Source organism: Eulemur rufifrons, chromosome 29 (genome assembly GCF_041146395.1).
Source record: "Eulemur rufifrons isolate Redbay chromosome 29, OSU_ERuf_1, whole genome shotgun sequence".
In the NCBI taxonomy this organism is placed as follows: Eukaryota; Metazoa; Chordata; class Mammalia; order Primates; family Lemuridae; genus Eulemur; species Eulemur rufifrons.
The window spans coordinates 31,435,525-31,461,758 of record NC_091011.1 but is presented as its reverse complement, the minus strand read 5'-3'; the positions used below and the strand labels follow the sequence as shown (position 1 = coordinate 31,461,758).

The window sequence follows — 26,234 nt, the reverse complement described above, 5'->3', positions numbered from 1 at the left end:
TTTAAAGATTTATAACATTCCCTTTGTTTTTCCAAGAAACCCAGTATAGATAACTTTTCAACAACTGGACATAAGCCTGAATGCATAGAAGGAGCTGTGGAATTTAAAAATGTTTCTTTCAGTTATCCATCAAGACCATCTATCAAGGTAGGTTGAATTAAATTATACAGTTGTACAGTTTTCTGAATTTATCTTCTACTGTCTAAGATAAATTGTGGCTACTTTGCTTAGAGACTGGAGTAGATAGGCAGGCAGAAGGATGGACAAATGGACAAATAACTCTGGAACAACTAGTTATACTTTGCAGCCTCTTTTCTATACTCAACTAACGAAACCATTTCAGCTCCCTGACATTCCTGTACTCTGGATTGGGGAACACAACAAAATGTCTTAGGTTTATGGTACCACCTATTGGTGTATTCTGCCCCACTCAACACAGATAACTCATTTTAACCTCCTACTTTCTAACCCGGGAGAATTATGCACATGTGCCTTTCCCCTCTCCTTCTCCTGGGGCTTTTACTGCACCAGCAATTGTGCCTCGAGTACTTTCTCACTTGTACACACACACACACACACACACACAGTATACCCTATTACCTCTGTCATTCAGCCTTTGACAAATTCTTGCGAAAATGTGAGTATCTATTCTATTGTCTTCCCCCTTTCATTTTATTGGTGTATTTACCCAAAAAAAGTAGTTATTGTTAAAGATTACAAAGGGCAATTCCTAACAAAACACCTGTTTCGTAGAATAAGGGGGACATGATTTTAAGTGAAATAGATACAATTACTAATGTCATCAACCTCTAATGTCCCTTATAGAATTCGCATTAAAAAAAGATCTACCTACTCCTACTTTCTTATTTTTCTCTGATTAAAACTTTGATTGAATTTCTCTTTATTTTTTTAAAACTTTCATTACTTAGTTACCATTTTTGCAATAGTATTCATACCATTTTTCTTAACATAAGAGTATTTCAAATTCCATTTTGCAAATACATTGAGATTGGCTTCCTGGGGACTTTAAGCACCAATCGTGCCACTATATTGCATGGGAACATGCTCTCTGGGTTTTAAGCAAGTATTTTCAAAATGAACTTTGAAACCTAACCCTTTTTGTTAAGCTGAAAAATGAAGACTTTTTAAAAGTCCACCCACTTTAAATAAATAGAACACAGATTATTTCACGGAATGACCAGAAAGCAACTGCAGAATAAAAGTGCAGGTGGAAGAGGAGGTACTCCTGCTGGTCCCCAGTTTCTCACCTCCTTTAGAGAACTTTTCTCTGCTTGGCCCTTTGAAGGTTTTATGTTTGGCTTATTTAAAGGGCCCGTTTCTTTACAAATGGTGAGATCAAAGTGAGAGAATTAAGAAGAGATTCCTGCATTTTAGGCTGAACACATACAGATGGAAGCAAAGATAGGTGAGAGTTTCTTGACAGAATTGCTATTGTCATTCTGGGAGGGTAATTATTGTGAGCCTTCTCTCATGTTTCAGGTCCCTGGGACACAAAATGTTAGTAGCAACCCCCCCCCCCCCCCCCCCCCGTTACTGTGAAAATTTTTTAAATGCTCCCCCTGTGTTGAAATGGCACCATGAGATGCAACAGCAGAGAAGGATGATTTCTGATGGTAAAATTCCATCCAGGTTTAGTCGCTGAGGAGCTTGACAGTTGTTTTACTTTGGAATATACTTTGCAATAATGTAAAAATACTCTAACAAAGAGCTTCCTTAAACAGCACATGAAGATATTTGGCAAGATTTCATTCAGTTCTTGCAAATAAAAAAAAAAAAGAGATAAAACTCTCACTCACTTGGTAGTCATGAAATTCATATAAGGCATTTTAGTTGAAAATGCTGAACAGTTTGCTATGGCTAGTTAATATTCTCGAGTGCTCTTAACTTAGATCTTTTCTTTACATAAAGAAATGATGAGATTCTTTTGTTATTATTCTCTAAAATTATATGGGTGATTATCATACATGTGCAGAAAACAAACATAACAAGATCTAAATTTGTTTTTAAGTTCCCCAAAAGAATTGTTTTCTGTTTATAATTATACATTAAATTTCTGAAAAGGTGTCCATCACATTCTAGCGTATCCTAGTTTTATGATTTCCGTCTCCTCCATATATTCCAATAGATTCTGAAAGGTCTGAATCTCAAAATTAAGCCTGGAGAGACGGTAGCCTTGGTTGGCCCCAACGGCAGTGGGAAGAGCACGGCAGTCCAGCTTCTGCAGAGGTTATACGATCCCGATGACGGCTTTGTAAGTGCAGCTAAAAACCATACACAGTCCACACGACGGCATTTGGAAGTACCACCGATCATGGAGCATTCACAGCTGTGTCAACTTTTCATTTTTAACAGTGGAGCTGGGAGGGAAGCCGTATCCTTTTTTCCTGTGTATTCATCCATTCCACAAATATTTAGTGCCTACTATGTGTTCGGCACTGTTCTGGGTTCTAGGAATACCTCGGTGAACAAAACAGATAAAAAAAAAATCTCTGTCCTCCTGAAGTTTACATTCTAATAAGTAGAGAGAGACAATAAATAACATAAGTAAATTAAATAGTTTGCTAGAAAGGATTGAATGCTGTGGAGAAAAATTACATAGCAATGTGTAGTACTCAGAATTTTAAAGTTTGTCAAATATTTCCTCACTCTTTCTTTTTTTCTGTAGTTTATAATGTTAGACTTAATGTTTTCACCCTTGCAAATGGCCTAGAGAATGAGACTGTGATATGCATAAGTGCATAATTCTTAATGCTTCCATTCAAGCTTTCAACTGTTATTTTTAAAAGAAAATCTACTCTCCTACAGAGTGGTTTCATTTAAATTTTACTCCTTAGTCTTCATACCAGGAGTATCCTAGACCCATGTGTCTATTCTAATTATGGCTAAATAAATTATTGGGTGACCATTCTCCATATAATGCAGTTGCATAGAATACCCACGCCCAGACAGAATGCCTGCATCGGTGAGAAGTAGAGACTCTATGAGTTATAATTCCCAAACACTGGCTTCTTGTCACTGGAATATATTAGAGTAATAGGTAAGAGAAGACAGAGTTCATTTACTATTACTTTTAACAATGAAAGGAAGACACTTTTGGCTTTTGCAGAGGAGTGAGGTGTTGAAGACAGATAATGAAGGCCATTTCCTAGAAGAAATTTAAAGGTGACATCAATCTTAAAATAACAAAATTAAGTTTGTTATATGTGTCTACATAATAACATTTGTGGCACCTAGAATATACATCTTTGTAATCTAATTTGTGGATCTCAGGGTAAAGATATTTAGGTGGTTTGTCAAGATTTTAAGCCAATTATTTTTGAGATTTTGTTTATTCCTATCAGAAAAAGTCTATTGACAATATACATCTTATAAATATTTGATCAAAATACAGTCAGTCTCTGATTACAGAAATACACTGCTTCTCAGCTTATGTTTTGAACTAGTAAGAAAGACTCTAAAATCAATATAGTAAAAGGCATCACAACATGGTTCATTCTTTGGATTGGCAGATCACAGTGGATGGGAATGACATCAGAGCTTTAAATGTGCGGCATTATCGAGAACATATTGGAGTGGTCAGCCAAGAGCCTGTTTTGTTCGGGACCACCATCAGTAACAATATTAAGTATGGACGAGATGGTGTGACCGATGAAGAGATTGAGAAAGCAGCAAAGGAAGCAAACGCTTATGATTTTATAATGGAGTTTCCTAATGTGAGTACACTCTGTAGCCTCTGCCCTTAGCTTAGAGCTACAGCACTGCAATATGCCAAGATAAGATAATGAAACAGTAACTTCTGCAGAATAGTGGGAGAATGATTAATTTATGAATTGTCCTAGATGAAACATATGTAGAGAAGACAGCATGGTGACAACCCCCAAAAAATGCATAATTGAAAGGCCAATTTAAAAAAAGTCATATTTAGTTCTGCAAATGGAAAAGAAAAAAAATGAATGATATGTTGAAGTGTGACAAAGAACTATCAGACAAAATCTTCAGCCTTAGCGGAGAAACATGTCTGTAAAATGTTGATTTGTGAGGCCATCTTGTGGCTCAGCATGGGAATGACACCCACACGATGTCCAGATTAGTTCTGAGACAAAACAGAAGGAAAACTAAGATTATGTTTTAAAGCACATGGAGCTAATATTGGGTAAGAAATATGCAATCATATTTGGAAAGAGATATATTAAACTAAAATTCTTGACAATAGGACCTATCAGATCTTAATGGGTATTTTAAATTAACAGAGGGCTATAAAACCATTTGTTTTCCTGAAGTATTAGTTCATCAGTATCACCTAAAATTGTTGTGAGGAGCACCCTGTGAAATATGAAAGGATGAGATTTGAAATTAAAATACATATAAAATTCCATCATTCCAGAAGGTCAAAATAACAAAAAATTTCCTTTTAATGGACATACTTTACAAACCACACTCCATGGCATAGGAATCATTTTATTTTTTCTTTTGTTTTTTTCATAAAAACTTTTGTTATATCAGTAATTACCTCCTATGCCCATTACTTAGGGCCATAATTAGGACAGTATTTAGGCCAGCAAAATCATTAAAGGCTTAAGGTGATTCTTTGCCTATAGTTTGAGCACACATGCTTCCTTTAGCTGACCTTTTGCCCTTTTCAATGACTTCCTTTCCTCAAAACACCGGCGCTCTTCGTTTCCCACTTGGAATTAGGGAGCTTTCTGGTGCCTCTTAAATTATACCTGGGAAGTTACTATTTGCTTTTACTAAAAGGCCAATACTACACAAAGATGAAAGATGCCCCCTGCTATAAATCTAATAGTAAATCCTGAAGATATAATCCAAAAAACAAATTAAAGGTAGTAACTCACCGTGATGAAAACTAAATTCCACCGCCATAATTAACCATAGAAATAAGAGAAAGCATAACAATAAATAAAAGTTCCAGAAATGGTTATTTCAGGTAGATGAAAAATTGGGGAAAGCTATGCTCAAAAATGAATAGCATTGCTTCCTGTATAATATTCATATATTTTTATATTAATGTTTTAAGATTAGCTGCCAATGGCTAGCCTTTCTCCCATAAACAACCATAAAACTGGCTAGAACATTCTGCCTGGGAACACATTTCTGAACTCATCTCTGTGAACGGGAATCCAGACAGAGCATGGCAGCCCCACTGAGCTGAAAGGCAGAGATCAAATTTTAGGGCAGCTCAAGCAACTGGAAAGGCGATGAGGGAGCTGTAGAATTGAGGTTGCGGGCAGACGTCCGTGTGGGCATCCCTAGGAAATCCTTGTCTGAGGATAAGACTACCCAAGGCTGACCAGAGCACAGTGGCTGCAAAGCTAAGAGCAGAAGAGATACTAGAACTCAAGCAGTGCTGTGAGGATGTCGACAGTGCAGCCCAGTCAGAATGGAGAGATCACATTAACACCTTTTTAACACGCCAGGCATGTAGCTAAGACACCAAAAAAGCCACACCTTAGGAGTCAGGACCACACCTTAGAGTAAGATCAACTCTAGGCCTGCCCTAACAAAGCCTGAAACCAAGCCAGGAGAAATCCCCAGAGGAGACAGAATTTGGAGGTTGGGTTCTGCCAAGTTATGAGACTTTCTACAAATTCACCCCAACAAAGCATAAAATCAAGACTGCGCAAGTTACAGATGATCAGTCAGTATTTGAACTGCCTACTACAACAAAAATCAACATTTTTTTTTTCAGATTCTGATCTCTTCAACACATCATGCACACTATTCAGTATATAATTTATAGAAACTAGACATGCAGAGAAATAGGAAAATGTGACCTGTAGATAAGAAACATAATCCTAAATGTTTATTCATGAAGAAAAGAGTGTCAAAATACACGAGGCAAAACTAATACATCTGAAAGAGGAAGTAGACAAATCCACAATTTTAGTTGAAGGCTTCTATACTTGATAGAACAAGTAGGCAGACTATCAGTAAGAATATAGGTGACTTGAACGATATTATCAACCAGCTAGATCTAACTGACATTTATAAACCATTCTAGCCAACAATAGCAGAATACGTTCTTCTCAAGGGCCCATGGTACATTCACTGAGATAAACAATATTCTGGGTTATTAAACAAACGAACAAAACAAAACCTTAGCAATTTCAAAGAATAGAAAACACAAAATATGTCCTCAGATCATAATAGAATTCAACTTGAAATCAATAACAGAAATATATCTGGAAAATACACAAATATTTGAAAATTAAATAGCATACTTCTAAATAATCTATAGCTCAAAGGGGAAGTTTCAAAAAACATTAAAAACTGTTTTGAACTAAATAAAAATGAAAATGCAATGTATCAGTATTTGTGGAATACAGTTAAAGTGCTGTTTTGAGAGAAACTTATAGAATCAAATGCTTATTTTTAGAAAAGAGAAATGTTCTATAATCTGCAAACCAAGTTTCCACCTTGAGAAACTAAACAAAGGAGAGCAAATTAACTCAAAATAAACAAAAGGAAGGAAATAATAGAAATTAGGGCAGAAATCAGTGAATTCTAAAACTGAAAAATATGAGAAACAATTACTGAAACCAAAAGCTGGCTCCTTGAAAAGATCAATATTCAGTAAAACTATATCAAGGATGACAAAAGAGAGAAAGAGAGAGAAGGAGAAGGCGAAAGAGGAAGAGGAGAAGAAGAGAGAATAGTTATGATTAATATCAGGGATGAAATAAAGTGTACGACTAATGATCCCAAAGACATTAAAAGGTTAATAAGGGAATACTACGAACAATGCTATGTCTATAAATTTGACAACTTAGATAAGGGTCAATTCCTTGAAAGACACAAAATACCAAAGCTCACTCAAGAAAAACAATAGATAACTTTTATAGACCTGTAACTATTTAAAAATCAGCAGGTTCTCTAAATAGTGGCAACAGTTACAAATAAAATTAAAATTAAAAGGAGCATTCATAACAGCATCAAAAAACAAAATGCTTAAGAGTAAATTTAATGAAAGATGTGTAAGTCTTCTAAATAAAAACTATAAAGCATGCTGAAAAACATAAGATCTAAATAATAGGGTATACCTTATTTATTGATTTAGAAATTCAATATTTTTAAAGATATGCATTCTCCCCAAGTTGATCTACAAATCTGATACTTTACTAATCAAAATCCCACCAGTCTTTATTTGCATGTAGAAACTGACATGCTGATGATACCAAAATTTATTTGTAAATTCAAAAGACCAAGAATAGCCAAAATAATTTTGAAAAAAGAACTATCTAATTTTAAGACAGCAATTCTGACTGTCGTAGTGGTATAACAATGGATGTATACTTCAGTGCAATGGAACAGAGAGACCAGAAGGACTCACACATATCTGGTCAATTGACTTTTGACAAGGCCAACGGAATTCAGTGGGGGAAAGGAAGATCTTTTCAAAAAACGGTGCTGGAACAATTGGATATCCATATGGAAAACAAATGAAATATGACCTTTACCTTACACCACGCACAATTTGCCATAGAACTTGGACCATCATCTTAAAGCTTAAACTTCAAAAACAGAGAAACAAATGGCCAAAAAAATATGAAAAACTGTTCAACATCACTAATCATTAAGGAGATACAAGTTAAAACCACAATGAGATACCACCTTACCCCTGTCAGAGTGGCCACTATTAAAAAGTAAAAAAACAATAGATGTTGGCACAGATAACAGTGCAAAGAGAATGCTTAAACACTCTTGGTAGGAGTGTAAGTCATTACAAACTCTATGGAAAACAGTAGGGAGATTTTTCAAAGAACAAAAAGTAGAGCTACGATTCAATACAGGAATTCTACTACTGGGTATCTAACCGAAGGAAAATAAGTCATTTTATCAAAAGGACACCTGTACCAGTATGTTCATCGCAGCACAATTCACAATTGCAAAGATGTGGAACCAACCTAAGTGCCCACCCACTGATGAGTGGATAAAGAAAATATATATACACACACATACATACATGCACACACAAACACACACACCATGGAATACTGCTCAGCCATCATAAAGAATGAAATAATGTCTTTACAGCAATTTGGATGAAACTGGAGGCCATTATTCTAAGTGAAATAACCCAAGAACAAAAAAACAAATATGGAGAGGGGGCAGAGTGGGACAGCCAAATAGAAACCCCCAGCAATCACCCTCTACACAAACACCAAATTCAACAACTATCCATGCAAGTAAACACCTTCAGAAGAATCAAAAATCAGATGAGCAATCAGATTACCTGGTTTCAAGAAAAGAGGCACAGAAGAGGCCAGAAAAGACAATCTTGCATTACCTACACAATACCCCTCCCCCAGCCCCCAGCAAGGCCACACCAGCACCCAGAGTGGAGACAGAATCTGTGCTGAGAGAGGGAAAGTGAAGTGATTGTGGGACTTTGCATTGAAAGTCAGGGCCATCCTGGCACAGGGGAACACAGCACAGAGCAGAATTCTGCCAATGCCCACAGAGGCAGGATTTAGACCAGCCTGGCCAAAGGGCAATCCTCTGTCCTGAAACCCAAGTTCCAGCTAGCCCCACCACTAGCTGACAAAAAACAGCCTGGGGCCTGGACTTAATTAGTAAAGCAGTTGGGCCACAAGGGCTGTAGTCCTTGAGCAATTCCTGCATCTGTGCTGGCTTAGAGCCTGTGGACTTGGGGGTGCACATGACCCAGTGAGACACCAGCAGAGGTGGCCAAGCCAGTGCCTATGTCACACCTACCTCAATTACAGGCAGTATGGCTCAGGGAGTCTTCCTCCACTTGGGAAAGGAAAGGGAAAATGTCAGGCCTTATTTCCTGGATGGCATTTCTGCACCTACCTGGGGCCAGAGGGAAACATGCTGCCCTGAAGAGAAGGACCCAGTCCTGACAAGATTCACCACCTGCTGATTAAGGAGCCCTTGGGCTTTGAAGAAACATCAGAGGCAGCCAGGAAACAGTCACCATGGGCTTTGGGTGAGACAGAGCTGGCTTCAGGTGTGACTTTGTGCTGGTGGCCATGAGGGAGTGCCCACGTCATTCCTCCCCCAACTCCAACAGCCCAGCACAGACAGTGAGGGAAGAGAGTGAGAGACTTTGCTTGATAATCCAGAAAATTATCCTCTATCTTACCCAAGTCCACCAAGGTGGTACCACCAGGAGTCTGCAAGAGTCACAGCATTACTGGGCTTGGGACACCCCCAGTGCTGATACAGCTGCAGTGACCAAAGACTTAGATCACAGCACTCAATTCCCTTTGACTATCTGGAAAATCATCTCAATAAGGATGGGTTCAAACAAGCCCAGATTGTGAAGATTAAAATTAATACCTAACTCTTCAATGCCCAGACATCCACAAACATCAAGAACATCCAGGGAGACATAACCTCACCAAATGAACTAAATAAAGTACCAGTGACCAATCCCAGAGTGATGGAAATATATGATCTTTCAGACAAAGAATTCAAAATAGCTGTCCTGAAGAAACTCAATGAATTCAAGACAATACAGAGAAGGAATTCAGAAGCGTATCAGAGGAATTTAACAAGGAAATCGAAATAATTTAAAAAAATCAAGCAGAAATTCTAGAGCCTAAGAATTTAATTCTCAAACTGAGAAATGCATCACAGTCTTTTCACAGGAGAATTGACTAAGCAGAAGAAAGATGTAGTGAGCTTGAAGAAAGCCTATTTGAAAATGTACAGTCAGAAGAGTAAAAAGAATAAATAAGAATGCAGCATGTCTACAAGATCTAGAAAATAGCCTCAAAAGGGCAAATCTAAGAGTTATTGGCCTTAAAGAGGAGGTAGAAAGAGAGATTGGGGTAGAAAGTTTATCCAAAGAAATAATAACACAAAACTTTCCAAACCTAGAGAAAGATATCAATATTCAGGTACAAGGAAGTCACAGAACACCAAGAAAATTTAACCCAAACAGAGCTACATCAAGGCATTTAATAAGCAAGTTCCCAAAGGTCAAAGATAAAGAAAATGTCCCAAGAGAAGCAAGAAAAAAGAAAAAGATAACATTAAAGGATCCTCAATATGTCTGGCACAGACTTCTCAGTAGAAACCTTACAAGCCAGGAGAGAATAGTATAACATATTCAAAATGCTAAAGAAAAAAATCTTAACCCTAGAATATTATATCATGTAAATATGTCCTTCAAACATGAAGGAGAAATACTTTCCCAGGTAAACAAAAGCTGAGGGATTTCATCAATGCCAGACCTGTCCTATAAGAAATGCTAAAAGGAGTTCTTCAATTTGAAAGAAAAGGACATTAATGAACCATAAGAAATCATCTGAAGGTATATAAGTCACTGGTAACAGTAAGTACACAAGTACAGAATACTCTACTGCTATAATTGCAGTGCATAAACCACTTATATCTTGAGTAGGAAGACTAAAAGGCAAAGCTATCAAAAATAACTCAAATAACTCTCAAAAACAACATTTTGAGAGGTAGATAGTATAAAAAGATATGGATGGAAACAACAAAAAGTTAAAAAGTGAAGGGAACATGGAATTAAAAGGTAGAATTTCTGTTAGATTTCTCTTTGCTTATTTATTTGTTTGTTTGTAAGCAGAGTTGTCATATGTCTAAAATAATTGGTTATAAAAATTTTTTTTGCAAGCCTCCTGGTAACCAAAAATTGAAAAAACTACAACAGATACACAAAAATTAAAAACCAAGAAATTAAAACACACTACCAGAGAAAATCCCTTTTAACAAAGAAAGACTGGAAGGAAGTAAAAAATAAAGAAAGGATCACAAAACAATCAGAAATCAAATAACATCATGGCAGTAGTTAAGTCCTTACCTGTCAATAATAACATTGAATGTGATTGGACTAAACTTTCCTATTAAGATATAGAGTAGCTGAACAAACAAAAAAACAAGAGCCAGCTATGTGTTGTGTGTAAGAAACCCATTTCACCTATAAAGACCATATAGAGTGAAAATAAAAAGATGTAAAAAGGTATTCCATGCAAATGGAAACCAAAAGAGAGCAGGAGTAGCTATACTTCTGTCAGATAAAATAGATTTCAAGACAAAAACTGTAAAAAGAGACAAAGAAGGTCATTATATAATCATGAAGGGGTCAATTCATCAAGAGAATATAACAATTCTTAGTATATATGCACCTGTCACGGAAACACCGAGTCGTATAGGCAAATATTATCAGAGCTACAAGGAGAAATAGACCTCAATACAATAATCATTGGAGACTTCGATACTCCACTTTCAGCATTGGACAGATCATCCAGGTAGAAAATCCACAAAGAAATATTGGACTTAATCTGCACTATAGACAGCTGCAGAATACACATTCTTCTCCTCAGCTCATGGATCATTTTCAAGGACAGACTCAAAAAATACAAAAAAAAAAAAAAAATTAAATCAAGTATTTGCTCTGACCATAATGGAATAAAGCTAGAAGTCAGTGAAAAAAGGAACATTGGAAACTATATAAACACATGAAAATTAAACAATATGCTCCTGAATGACCAGTGGATCAATGAAGAGATTGAGAATGAAATTTAAAAATTTCTAAAAACAAATGAAAATGAAAACATAACATATCAAAATCTGTGGGTTACAGCAAAAGTAGTAATAAGAAGGAAGTTTATAGCAAAAAGTGCCCACATCAGAAAAGTAGAAAAACTTCAAATAAACAACCTAATTATGCATCTCAAAGAAGTAGAAAAACAAGAGCAAACCAAACCCAAAAGTATAAGAAAAGAAACAATAAAGATCAGAGCAAAATAAATGAAATTGAATCCCCCCAAAAAACAACATAAAAGATCAACGAAACACAATGCTGTTTTTTTGAAAAGATAAGCAGAATTGACACACTTTAGCCAGACTAAGAAAAAATGGGAGAAGACCCAAATAAATAAAATTGGAGATGAAAAAGGAGACATTACCACTGATACTGCAGAAATTCAAAAGAGCATCAGAGACTATGATGACCAAATATGCCAATAAATCAGAAAATATATAATAAATGGATAAACTCCTAGATACATACAACATACCAAGATTGAACCAGGAAGAATCCAAAACCTGAATAAATCAATGACAAGCAACAAGATATTTGTATTAATAAAAAGTATCCCATCAAAGAAAAGCCCAGAACCTGAAGTCACCAGGAAAATCCAAAGTAAAACCACAGTGAGATACTACTTCACACTCATTAGCATGGCCAAAATTAAAAAGATTAACTAATTTAACTTTTGGTTATGATGTAAGCAATTAGACCTCTCATTCATTCAGATAAAAGTGAAATCAGCACAACCAATTTAGAAAGCAATTTGATAGTCCCTTATAATGTTAAACATAAACTTATGACTCAACATTCTATTCCTAGGTATTTATCCAAAAGAAATGACAACATGACCCCAAAAATATCTTGTACATGAACATTTATGGCAGCTTTTATTGTAATAGTCAAAAATTGGAAACAATCTAAACTGTTGTCAGCAGCTGCCTGGGTAAATAAATAGTGATAGATATAGGGATGCCAGATCAAATACAGGACTCCCACTGAAATTTGAATTTCAGATAATGAATAATTTTTCAACATAAGTATGTCCCAAATATTTCATGAAATATGCTTATTCTTAAAAAAAAAAAAAAGCATTATTTTTCTGAATTGTGTGTTTTCTTTGTATGTTTTTATTTGTTGTTCCTAAATCAGGGAACCCAAAGTAGACTGTCATTGTGTGGAACACTACTCAGCAATAAATGGGAGCGAGCTACTAATACAATGTGGGTGAAGCTCAGAAACAATATTCTAGGTAAAAGAAACTGGCCTGGGCCGGGCGCGGTGGCTCACGCCTGTAATCCTAGCACTCTGGGAGGCCGAGGTGGGCGGATCGTTTGAGCTCAGGAGTTCGAGACCAGCCTGAGCAAGAGCGAGACCCCATCTCTACTAAAAATAGAAAGAAATTATATGGACAGCTAAAATATATATATAGAAAAAATTAGCCGGGCATGGTGGTGCATGCCTGTAGTCCCAGCTACTCGGGAGGCTGAGACAGGAGGCTCGCTTGAGCCCAGGAGTTTGAGGTTGCTGTGAGCTAGGCTGACGCCACGGCACTCACTCTAGCCTGGGCAACAGAGTGAGACTCTGTCTCAAAAAAAAAAAAAAAAAAAAAAAGAAAGAAACTGGCCCAAAAAAGTGTATACTGTACAATTTCATTTATTTGAAGTTCTAGAACCAGAAAAATTAATTTATAGAGGTAAAAATAAAATTTGGAGTATTTGGAGGCAGGGTGTGGGTTCTGATAGAAAAGTGGCATGAGGAAGCTTAGTAGGCCTACAGAATGTTCTATATCTTTATTGGGGTGGTATACTCATTTGCCAAAACTTATAGAGGTATATCATTAAAATGGTGCATTTTATTGTGTATAAATTATTCTTCAAAAAAGTTTGATAGTTTTGGAAAAGTGAGAAGGTCACTTTCTAGAAATTAAAGGTTTAGAAAGAATATTTAAATGTATTTCCTTGAAGAAATGAACTTTGAATCAGGAATATAACCCAATAGAATTACTAACAGTGCTTCATTGGTGCTAGAAGTTACCCCTACCACAAATACATAACAATATCTATGTGTTAAAGATGCATTTACAACAAAAGAGTAAAAGAAGACCTAAAAAGTCTCCCAATAGTAAAAAAATTTTAGGGAGACGTTTGTTTCACAGTAATTTTTTTAATACTGTTTTCTGAGTATTCAGAAAGGAAATTGTGGGTAATATACCAAATTTCTAATGAACGTTTCAAATAATACTTACATTTACATATTTGTGGTACAGTTGTTCTTTTAAAGATTTCAAAGCATTCTAAAAATGTCTAAAAGAGATTTGAAGATTAGTTGAAATTATTAATTTTTCCAAAAATCCTTGATTGTCCTATGTTCTAATTTCTTTTAGTTCTAGCCAAATTTTTCTTATGCCCTCTCTTCACTAGGTTCTTTTTTCAGTTTGTTGTTTGTTTTTACAAAAACAAGTCAAAAGTCATAAGCACCCAGCTTGAAGCAGGTATTAAAACACAACTGTGATTGTCATTTCCTGTTCTAACCATTTGATCATGCTGTCTTCTGTTTCTATGCTTTTCTTCCTGTTTTTCATTAGAAATTCAATACGTTGGTAGGGGAAAAAGGAACTCAAATGAGTGGAGGTCAGAAACAGAGAATCGCCATTGCTCGAGCTTTAGTTCGAAACCCCAAGATTCTGATTTTAGATGAGGCTACATCTGCCCTTGATACGGAAAGCGAGTCAGTTGTTCAGGCTGCACTGGAGAAGGTAAGAGAGCAGGAGTACTGCTGATTTCCATATTCCTGGTTCATCGTTGTTGTTAAATACAAGAAAGTATGGATCTGTTGTGGATTACTTAAGTTCAGAGCCCTCCTTAAGGTACGGATGCAGGTTGCTCACTCATGGTGGTTACAGGAAGTGATTTGAAGGAGAGAAGAAGACATTTGTAGTTGGTGCTAAAAAAAAAAATATATATATATATATATATATATATATATATGAGGCTGATATACAAGGAATCATCCCAAATGCACCTCCATTTTCACAGGTTTGCACTTTCCCCCTCCTCAGAATAACTCCACCACCATCATCATGACTATAACCATGTCCATTTTTTGCCTCCTCCATACACATCTGTGGGATTCTCTTCTCTGACCACTTTTCTTCCTCAGAGCAGTCCCAGGGTGTTCATTGTAACCTAATTTCCCCTCAAGTAGGGAACCAGCTGATCTTGATCCAACTCACTTGATCCAACTCACTTCCACAGCCCTGGCCCCTCACACCTCACACGCCGCCCTCCTGCTCACCCTTGTGCTTCAAGGCTGCAGGGCAGTTGCCACCCTGCCCCAAGTACACTGTGTCTGGGAAGGAAGTCGGCAGAGGTGGTGTGAAAAATCATTGAATGCTTTTCTCAGTGGCCAAACTCTCTTTTAAATCATGACCTCTGGACCCCTCTGAAGGCTAAATGGCCCATTTTATTTTGCCTTTACTTGGAAATGTATGAAGTGTTTTTCTAGGAAAATTGCAGGCTTCTCTTTTAAATGTTGACTTGGTGGGACCAGAAATGGATACTGCCAGCCAGAGTACCCGTTGCTTATTGAAAAATCTATTAGTTACTATTATTTACTGGCAAATCATATTGTACAGGTTTTGACCTTGTTTCCCTCCCAGGATGATAGTGCCACATGCTGCTTGCATGATATGAAAATCCTGATTTATTGTGGACACTTGGCCAATTTGATTCAACTTGGTAGAAAAGAAACAAGGCAGGGGTAATGTTTTGTTCTTTTTTTTTTTATACTTAGGAACTAGGACAGGGATCTCTATATAGAATATACTCCATAAATTGTTTTAGTAATAGTGATGTCTATTTATTTAGGGCTTGAATGTACTAACAATGATTACATTTAACATACTCATCTCGAGTTACTTTTAAATGTATTGTAACAGGCTCTCGGGTTGTTGAGAGGTTATATGTTGTGTCTGTTGTCTTCTCATCTAATAAATTAATCACTTTATGCAATCAAAACTAGTTCAGACTTTAAAAATAAATAGTTGCTTGGCAACATGACAAACTAATAAATGCTCTTCCTACTGGTTAAAATGAAATCTCTGTTGGAAGTGAAAAAAGAATGCAAAATGTTTGTCAACTGTGAGATTCCAATTACATGAAATAGGTGTACCTGTGAACAAAAATGAAGGCTACATATATATATATATATATATATATATATACACACTAACAGGTCAGTGGCAGAATTATAAGGGAATTTAATTTATTTTAAAAATTCACTTCCTGTTATTTTTTTTTTATTTTTTCATAGGGAGAGGAATTTAAATCATTGTAGCAATAGGTGTGAGACTGTTTTATGTAGGGTGTGTGGTCTTTTGCAGGGTAAGGATAAAGGGCACTGACAGAGTGACACGTAGCATACAAAACAGGATTAATAATATACTCCAGTTTATTGGCAAATGGCTCATGAAGAAGGGGAGAGTACAAACATAAGCAAGGTGATGGGAGCTCTCGCACCCTGAGAGTCCTCTCCACCTACCCCACAGACAATGGCTGAGGACCCCAGCTAAGGAGGGTAGAGCATCCAGCAGGTTTCATTCCCGGTGGTCTAACAGCCTCCAGACTCTGCTACATAACACAGTTTAATCCACAGCAGTTTGTTAGCAGATTGTCAGTTCAAAATGTCAGGCAAGCCACTAACCAATGAAAAAGGGCCCAATGACATGTATCCCTTCTCCCTAGTGGGCCTGCACCCACCTCCCTCCACACCCAGCCCTCACGTATTCCTTCCATCCTCTTCTCTCCATAACTGCATTATGTTCCATTTATGTAAAGTTCTAGCATCAGTGAAACTAATCAGTAGTCATAAAAAAATCCCATCAGTGGTTTCCTAGAGCAGGGGTGGGTTTTGACTAAACAGTGGCATGAGGGAACTATCACTCTTGTCCTTACTGGTATCATTGCAGTAGCCAACTCCCTGCTTCAGCCCATGCCATCATCCATTTATTCTCAACACAGCAGCCAAGTGTGGCTATTCAGATGCAAATTTGATTATGTCGCCCTTCTGATTCAAATCCCTTGATGGCTCCCCCATCTCACTCTAAGTAAAAGCCAAATTCCTTCCAATAAGCTACAAGGCTCTATGGAGTCGGGCTCCAAGCTCCTTCTGGAACTTCCCTTTTCACCACTCTTCTTGACAATGGTTGCTTCACATCAGCTAACATACTGTGTGTGTGTTTATTTTGTTATTGTTTCTTTTCTCCCACTGGAATGTAAACTCTCTGATGTCAAAGGCTTTGATTGGTTAACTGCAGCTTCCTCACCACTAAAACCTAGCCTGGACCTTAGTAGACAGACAAGAAATATCTGTTGAATGGATTTTGGATGAACGTGATACAAGATAGTTCCAAGACCTGAGTTGCTCTTTTTTGGACTTCTTGATTTAGGATTACTGCAAGCTAGTTTTACTTCACTAATTTTGTCCAAGAGGAGGTTCCAGGATCAGTGGATAAGGGTTTATGCCATAGGGTGTGAGCTTTCACTCTGCCACCGTCTCTGCCTTCCTGGCGTGCCAGCCCAGCAGGCTTCCAAGCTGCACCACTAATAGGAGGCAAAGCGGTGAGCGCCTGCAGGCCCCTGGGGAAGCCAAGGAAGCCCACACTGATTCTGTGATAAAACCTGTGGAAGCTCTTTGAAATGTTAAAAGTGGTTTGCAATTCTAAGGCATAATTATTACTAAGGGAGGTTCAGCCACCCCACATCAATGGAGAACCTCTAAAAAGGCCCTTTGCTAATTATGAGGGAAGGGTTTCCATCCCAGTTGTGGGCTACTTTATTAAATTAACTTCTAAGAAGTGGTTAACCAAAGTCGAAGTTAGATCAGAGTAAGTTTTATACACACAAATGCACACACAAATACATACACATTTTAGTGTGTTGGTATCAATTAAATATCTTACTCTGCATTTATATATGGAATTGGGATTTTTTTTTTTTAATTTTTAGTCATTCGTAGCAGCACTATAATAATTGGGAACGGAAAGGGGATTTCTCTCAGGGAATTTCCTCAGCAGGAATTTAGCCAGGAAAGCAAAGGTAACACACAGTCTACCTCATGCCCAAAACGTCATGGGACATTTTATAAGTCTGCTTGAACAGGCTCACATTTGTAAGGCTTGCTGTTAAATTCTAAGCCACTAATTTCTTTTAGGGTAGTGGTTCTCCCTCTTTGATAGATCAGAGCTCCAGGGAGTCATTGACAGAGAAAGGGATAAAAAAATGAAAATGTTCTCTCTCTCTCTGTCTCTCTCTCTCTCTCTCTCTCTTTATATATATGTATATAATGGAATAGTAAGAGTCTTTAAAAGAAATGAAATTCTGATACATGCTACAACATGAATGACCTTTGAAGAATTATGCTAGGCAAAATAAGACTGACGCAAAAGGATAAATATTGTATGATTCTGTTCACATGAGATGCCTAGAATAGTCAAATTCAGGAAGAGATAGAAGGTGGTTACGAGGGGCTGGGAATGGGGGAAATGGGGAGTTAGTGTTTGATGGGTGCGGGGTTTCATTATGGGATGATGAAAAAGTTCTGGAGATGGATAATGGTGACAGTTACACAGCAGTGTGACAACACTGAATGCCACAGAATTGGTCCCTTAAAATTTTTTTGATTAAAATTGTATATTTTACATTATGTATATTTTACTCAAAAAAAGAATAGTAGTCTAATCCTGAGTACAAAAGAATAGTGAAAAAAATTTTTTTACATAAGAAAAGAATAAGGACACAGAGGAATTTGGCCTCTCAGATTCAGAACAATCCTGCCCCTAAAAATGGCTAGAATGGTAAATTCCATGTAATACATATTTTAACACAATTTGAAAAACAAAACAAAACTACCTCCTTCCAAAACCACACCACCTTCTTGGGAAAGAAATTCAAACCATACTCCAAACTGAAGCTCTTATGTGGGCTTATAACAGACTCACTTTTTTCCCTTAAGTTGCTTCTTTTGATCCTATTGTATATACAACTAGCGGATTTCCCTTTCATAAATAAATTTAAATCACTATTACTTAGCAGGATATTTCAAAGTTTTAAAAAATATAGTGAAAAATCTTTTAAAATATAATAAAATGTTTTCCATGATATAGATAAGTATTAATTATCTTGGTGATTTCTATAAATCTAAATTATTACCAAGCCTTGCCCTTTCCCAAAAAGAAGGAAAATGCCTATATGAGATATTGATTTTCCTAAGTGTTATCAAATAAGACATCTCTAATATATTATTTATTGGTTAGTGTTGTGGTCTAGGTAGGTTATTATTCCCTTTTGGAAGAAAGAGAAAGCACTCTGACGCCGGTGGGGCGGCCTGGCAGTGACCCCACAGTGTTGAGCCATGGAGCCAGTGCTGACCCCGAAGAACACTAAGCCAGGTGGCTTTCAACTTCACAGTGAGGTAGTTAGGAAACCAAAAAGCCTATGTTTCCCATTTAACTGCCACAGCGACCTCCTCAGAGGAGATGGTCAGTTACAATTTGATAGCCTAAGGGAGAAGAACTTGGAGGAGCAGTGGGAAGTTTCAGCCTATCTTCTTGGGGCACTGGGCTACTAGGGCCTCCAATACGCATCTCAGGGAGTGGGAGAAGGAGGGAGGGAAGCCGGGTGAGCAGGTAGGGCTGCCCTCAATTTCCCCACCAATTCAAACAAAGCAGCAGACCATTTATCTGGACACTTAAAAATATGTATATATATCCAGTTGCCACATGAACTTTGATATGATGAAAGGATTTTTGCAGCTTAAACAAACAATAAAGATTGAAGACCACAGAGCAATATCATGGAGCATATACCACTGATAGGCCCCAAACCAACTAAGGTGACCTTCTAGGAGACAGTGAGTGGGTACTTATGTTCTCATAGATTTCCCCCACCGCACTGACCACCAGGACGTAGAATTCTCTGTTTACAGGAGTATACTACACCTGGTAATTGGCCCCCTTGAATGCTCCAGGTATTGTATTATTCCCCTTTCTTTTCCTGTTGGCCACCTTTATTCAAGTCTGGGCACCATTACCGATGAGACTCTGGCTGATTTCTCCAGACCCTTATCTCTGCCTAGCAGTTCTGTGAGGGTTGTTGTAAAGCACCCTCTACTTCAAAGTCCAAGCTAATTACCTGGTGATTTATGGCTAGGCATGGAATTGTGAAGTAATCTAAAAAATGTCAGCAAAGTGTCAAGTAGAGACCTACCTTCCTGTTGACCTTTGTTTGGTCAAATACCTAATTGTTTGGCTTTTAGCTCTGTAAAACCCATGAAGTAGGAGAGGAGATACTAGGAAATTCTTTCAATATTGTACTTTCTAGAAGAAATAATGGCAAAACAGAGATGTATTGAAAATCTACCACACCTATTTTGAAGTATGTGGAAAAACAATGGAATGAATTGCACTATCTCCTTTATCTTTACAAGTAATTCTGGCTAAAAGGCAAAGCATCAACTCAAATTTTCTTGATCTATGTTTAAATTTTTAAGAGGCCTTGGCCAAAATCTCTTCTATGTTTTAAGTCTGAAACAATTACTATTGAATTTTTTGTTGTTGTTCACTATGGCTAATATATCACATTTATGATCTAATGGAGATGTATTTTTCTAGTGCATTTGATAGTAATTTGAGTGTGTACTGTACTGGTAGGCCCATTTTCTAATTCTTTGAAGCACAGTTTTTTCTCTTTTACGTTGTTATACATTTCTGTGATTTATTTGATTTACTCAGATATGAATTTGTGTTATAATAAATGAAATGATAACACAATAGCTACCTTAATCAAATGCTTATAGTTTAGACCTCTACCTTGTAGTATAAAGATGGTAAGATGGGTAAGAGCAGGCTGCTCTAACACTAATGTAATAAAGGCACAACTGCAGAAATAGGTTCCCCTCCCCTCAGTATTCAGGTGTCAGACAACAGCACATACTTTTGCAAAATAAGTGAACCTGCTCCATATGTAATGCCTGATAAGTAAAGAAATATGAGAAGACATATGTATAAAAATACAGTGAGGCCGGGCACGGTGGCTCACGCCTGTAATCCTAGCACTCTGGGAGGCCGAGGCGGGTGGATTGCTCGGGGTCAGGAGTTCGAGACCAGCCTGAGTAAGAGTGAGACCCCGTCTCTACTAAAAATAGAAATTATCTGGCCAACTAAAATATATATAGAAAAACAAATTAGCCGGGCATGGTGGCGCATGCCTGTAGTCCCAGCTACTCGGGAGGCTGAGGCAGGAGGATCGCTTGAGCCCAGGAGTTTGAGGTTGCTGTGAGCTAGGCTGATGCCACGGCACTCTAGCCCAGGCAACAGAGCGAGACTCTGTCTCAAAAAAAAAAAAAAAAAAAAAAAAAATCCAGTGAAATGAGCCCCCTATAAGGAAGAGAAGGTCTATAGTAATATAAACCGGCATCAGGAAACCTTGAGATTCTGATTCTGTGAACAAAAGGATACATGCAGTTCTCAGACCTTTTCTAGTTGTAACCTTTCAATTGTTTGATTTTACAACATTCTCTTTTCCCACAGTCTCCTTAGAGTGGGATATATCATATGTTTATTTTTATATTTTAAATTCCATACACATTAATTTGTTTTGAGAAATGTTTGATAGTATTGTGAAATCATTGAGCTAATTAATCACATCATAAAATTTCATTAGTAAGGTTTAAGATCTGTTTGCTTTTAGAAAATAACGTTTGTAACTTCAAGGAAATATAACTGAATCAATGGGAGAGGTATGGGCCAGTAGGCTGGGTGTCTTTTACACATGTAAAAGAATGAAAATTCAACCCTTATCTACACCATACACAAAAAACAACTCAACATGGATTAAAGATTTAAATGTAAGACCTGAAACTGTAAAACTCTCAGAAGAAACCAGAGGAAAAGCTTCATGATATTGGGCCTGACAATTATTTCTTGGATTTGACACCAAAAACACAAGCAACGAAAGCAAAATTAGACAAGTGGGACTACATCAAACAAAAAACTTCACAGCAAAGGAAACAACCAACAGAGTGGAAAGGCAACCTATGAAATGGGGAAAAAAAATTTGGAAAGCATATACTTAATAAGAGATTAATATGCAAAATACACAAGGAATTCCTACAACTCAATAGCAAAAAAATAAGTTAAATAAGCTGACTGAAAAATGGGCAAAGATCTTGAAAAGACATTTCTCCAAGGAAGGCATACAAATGACCAACAGATATATGAAGAGATCCTCAACATCACTAATTATCAGGGAACTGTAAGTCAAAACTACAATGAAATATCTCCTCATACCTATTAGGATGGCTGTTGTGGGTGAAAGAAAACATAACAGTGTGATGAGGATGCAAAAATATCAGAAGCCTCGTACATTACTGGAGGGAATGTAACATGGTTCAGCTCCTGTAGAAAACAGTATGGAGATCCCAGAAAAAAATCAGAATTACCACGTGATCCAGCAATTCCACTTCTGGATGTGTGTATCAAATAAATTGAAATCAGGATCTCAAAGAATTATCTGCACGCCCATGTTCATTGCAACATTATTCACAATAGCCAAGATATGGAAACAACCTAAAAGTCTATCTTCAGATGAATGGATAAAGAAAAATATGATATATAAATACAATGGAATATTATTCAACCTTAAAAAAGAAGGAAATCCTGTCACATGGGACAACATGAATGGACCTGGATGACATTATGCCAAGTGAAATAAGCCAGTTACAGAAGGGAAAATACTGAATGATTCTGCTTATATGAAATATCTAAAATATCAATAGTCAAACTTGTAGAAGCAGAAAATAGGATGGTGATTGCCAGAGACTGAAGGGAGAGAGAAACACAGTTTCTGTTCAATGAGTATAAATTTTCAGTTATACAAGATGAGTAAGTTCTAGAGATGTGTTGTACAGCATCGTGCCTATATAGTTAGCAATGCTATATTATGCACTTAAATATTTGATAAGAGGGTAGATCTCAGGTTAAGTGTTTTTGTCACAAAAAAATTAATCTGCACAATAACTCTAAAATATAAGTAGTATAATTGTCCCTATTTAACAAATGAAGAATTTAAGACCTAGGGCAGTTAAGAAACTTGTCTAAGATTGCAAAGCCAGAAATTGGCAGAAACGAGATTCAAACCCAAAATTTTTGACTCTGGAAAACACAAATGTTGAAATTATTGAATATTAGATTTGCCTTTATAAAAGTCATAGACTAGACTCTCTATATGAGACTGCTTGCCATTTGTACTTAATTACTGTACAATACAATAACAGTTACATCCATGATGATATTTGTCAGATTAACTGTATTATGAGTTTTATTGAAACAGTGGACTTCATTCCTACATAATGTTTTCTCAGTCTGTTGTTCATAAAGCTTGCTTAGCTATCCATGCAGAGGGATATAATTTGCTTTTAAACTAAAAAATAATAATAATGATGGGGAGTTTGGTTCTAGAGCTATTATGTCATTACACACTTTTAGAAAGCATTGTGAATCACAGGTAGGGCTGCTGCCAGGGGAGAATTTCCATTCTATCCACTCTCTGTGACAGAGAAGTGGGTTAAACACAACACAGATTTAGAAACTGAGTAACAGTTATAGTCTGATTATCAGTATGTTGTCAAAGTCATAACAAGAAGGGGCCTGCCTTGGATAGATTTTTAACTATCACAAAGTAGGGCTTCCTTTTCCCTTATCTACCTATTTAAAGGGGTCTCTTAATAGCCACACATGGAACAAACCAGCTAAGGTAGATTCACAAAGAAACATTTTTATCTTTACCAGTGGTCAGGGCCAGGTACATAGTTTGTGGGGCCCAGTGTAAAATGAAAATGTGGACTCTCTTGTTCAAAAATTATTAAGAATTACAAGATGACAACAGCAGAGCATTAAACCAAGAGTCGGACCCTATGAGCCCAGGGCCATGCTTGCCTGCATAGGTCATCCACCCATGAAGCTGTCCCTGCAGTGGTCTCTTTACTGCCACCCCTGACTATGATGAACTTTAGACTGACTGTGACACAGTGACCTAGCCTCAATTCTGAACTTCAGTTGTCATTCCTCATTACTAACCCAAATTATAACATCCCTAGTTTCCTGATTGGCTCAGTTGATACAAACTGTGCTCACACACACACATAAACACACACACAAACATATCAGATATATATGTATATGCATATATGGAATTTGTATGTATGTATATATTCCTGACATACGTGTGTGTGTGTGCGTGTGTGTATGACACTTACAGATGAGTTTATTTCAAGAACCAAAATTAGTAACAATATCTGCTTAATGCAAAGTCTAGCTTTGCTTGGTTATAGTGTCTCCATCCCCAATTCTATTTCTCTAAGTAATTTTTAAAATTAAAGTCCAGGTCAAAAACTCAATGTAAGTAGTAACCATCTCTCTATTGCCATCTGAAACCTGAGTAGTATATGTGATTTCTCTTTAACTTTCCTTACCCTAGAGCATAAATTCAAATGGTTTTAAGTTATAGCTACATGGACATATCTCCCAGCTGTCCTGAGAAAGCTCCAGTCTACACCTTTTATCTCATTCAAGAGCATCCTGGTTTGGGTGATACTTTAGATCACCTTTATATAAACCAAATGTATTAGAATATACCTGTTTTCTTAAAAAAAAAATTAAGGTGCTCTAAATATAATAATAAAAAGAACTTTAATCATAATAGTGTAACTATTCTCAGTAATAGCATCTATTTGTTTTTCATGTGCATACATATGTTCTCATAGAAACAAAAGCTATTTAAAATAGAACATGCTTTTCCAAAGTGTTTGGCTTTTTTGCTTTTAAACGGAAGTGCAATACCTGGACATTAAATAAAATTGAGACAATTGAGACAATAAAAATACAACCTGGCCAGGCACAGTGGCTCACGCCTGTAATTCCAACAATTTGGGAGGCTGAGGCAGGAGGATTGCTTGAACCCAGGAGTTCAAGATTACAGTAAGCTACGATTTCCCCACTTCACTCCAGCCTGGGCAATACAGTGAGACTTTGTCTCTATGAAAAATAAAATTAAAATTAAAATACAACCCATAAACCCAATAATTAAATACAAGCACTATTAGTATTTTGATGCATTATTGTTTCTATATAGGTGTGTTTTTCTATGGGTAGATTTTTTAAAACATAGTAATAATAGAATATAAATTTTTTCCTACATTTTTCCATACAGCATTATATCATAAGCTTTTTCCACATTATTATTTAATCTTAATAGCTAGTGTTTTAAGGTGTTTCCTTTATCTTATAGATTTGGAATAGAAGTGTTTAAAGAAATAATCACCTGCTTCATCAAGTGTATCTATTGTGGTGGAGAGACCTTGTGCAGATATTAGAGAAAACCACACCAGATTCTAGTATCAGTCCTCCCAGCGACTGGCTGAGGCATCGAGCAAGCTTTTTAACCTTCAGAGCTCCAGTTTTCATCTCTGTAATAAGTAAGACTAAAAACAATAATGAGAAAAGTAAATAGCCGTCATACAGTAGTAATATGAACAGTAATAATATTAGCCATTATTTGTTAAGTCCCTGGCAAATGTGTAGTTTGCCAAAATTATCATTTTTTGTGCTAAGGATTTACAAAAAAAAAAATACATTACCTCAAGAATAGCCAACACAATCTTGCAGAGGAACAATAAAGCTGGAAATCTTTTTTTTTTTTTTTCTCGGCTTAAGCTAAGAGTGAGGGAAGTGTTAAACTAATATATATCAATGCTTATTTTAAATTTGTAGTAATTAAGATGGCATAGCACCGGTGCAGTGCTAGACAAACTGAACAGCAGGAGAGCATACAGAATACAAAATAGGCACAAAATAATGGTCACCTGATTTATGATAAAGGCAGCTCTGCAGTGCAATGGGGAAAGGATGGTCTCTTCCAAATATGCTGCTGTGACACTTGGTTAACTATACAGGGAAAATGTACATTGACTCCTATTTGACATCACACACAAAAATTAATTCCAGATGGATTATAGAACTAAATATGAAAGGCAACATGATAAAGATTGAAGGTAAAACATAGCAGAACATCTGTGTGACACTGGAGTAAAGATTTCTTAAACAGGACACAAAAAGCATAAATTGTAAAAGAGGAAAATTGATTAATTGGACTTCATTAAAATTTTTAAATTCTGTTCATCAAAAGACACCATTAAGAGAGTGAAAAGACAACTATTTAAAGGGAAAAAATAATGGTAATACATAGCACCTAACAGAGTCTTTGTATCTGGAATATATAAAGAACTCATGAAAATTGACAAGAAAAAGACAGTTCTAATACACAAATGAGAAAAAACTAGAACAATTCACAAAAGAGAATATTCAAATTGTCTCTAGCCATTTGAAAAGTTGTTCCAGCCGGGCATGGTGACTCACACCTGTAATCCTAGCTCACTGGGAGACTGAAGCGGATGGATCATTTGAGTTTAGGAGTTCGAGACCAGCCTGAGCAAGAGTGAGACCCCGTCTCTATTAAAAAATAGAAATTAGCTGGACAACTAAAAAATATATATATATATATAAAAAATTAAGCCGGGCATGGTGACACATGCCTGTAGTCCCACCTACTTGGGA

General features: G+C 36.7%; 1 protein-coding gene across 1 annotated transcript in view; it reads left to right on the top strand.

Annotated features, from left to right (window-relative positions):
* The window catches only part of ABCB5 (ATP binding cassette subfamily B member 5), a 101,551-nt gene that overhangs the window by 21,288 nt on the left and 54,029 nt on the right, over positions 1–26,234 (top strand). Inside the window, exons 10-13 of the mRNA XM_069461951.1 lie at positions 37–147; positions 2,147–2,272; positions 3,531–3,734; positions 14,151–14,321. Coding sequence (XP_069318052.1) covers positions 37–147; positions 2,147–2,272; positions 3,531–3,734; positions 14,151–14,321 — 612 coding nt within the window. The remainder of the gene's footprint in view (positions 1–36; positions 148–2,146; positions 2,273–3,530; positions 3,735–14,150; positions 14,322–26,234) is intronic.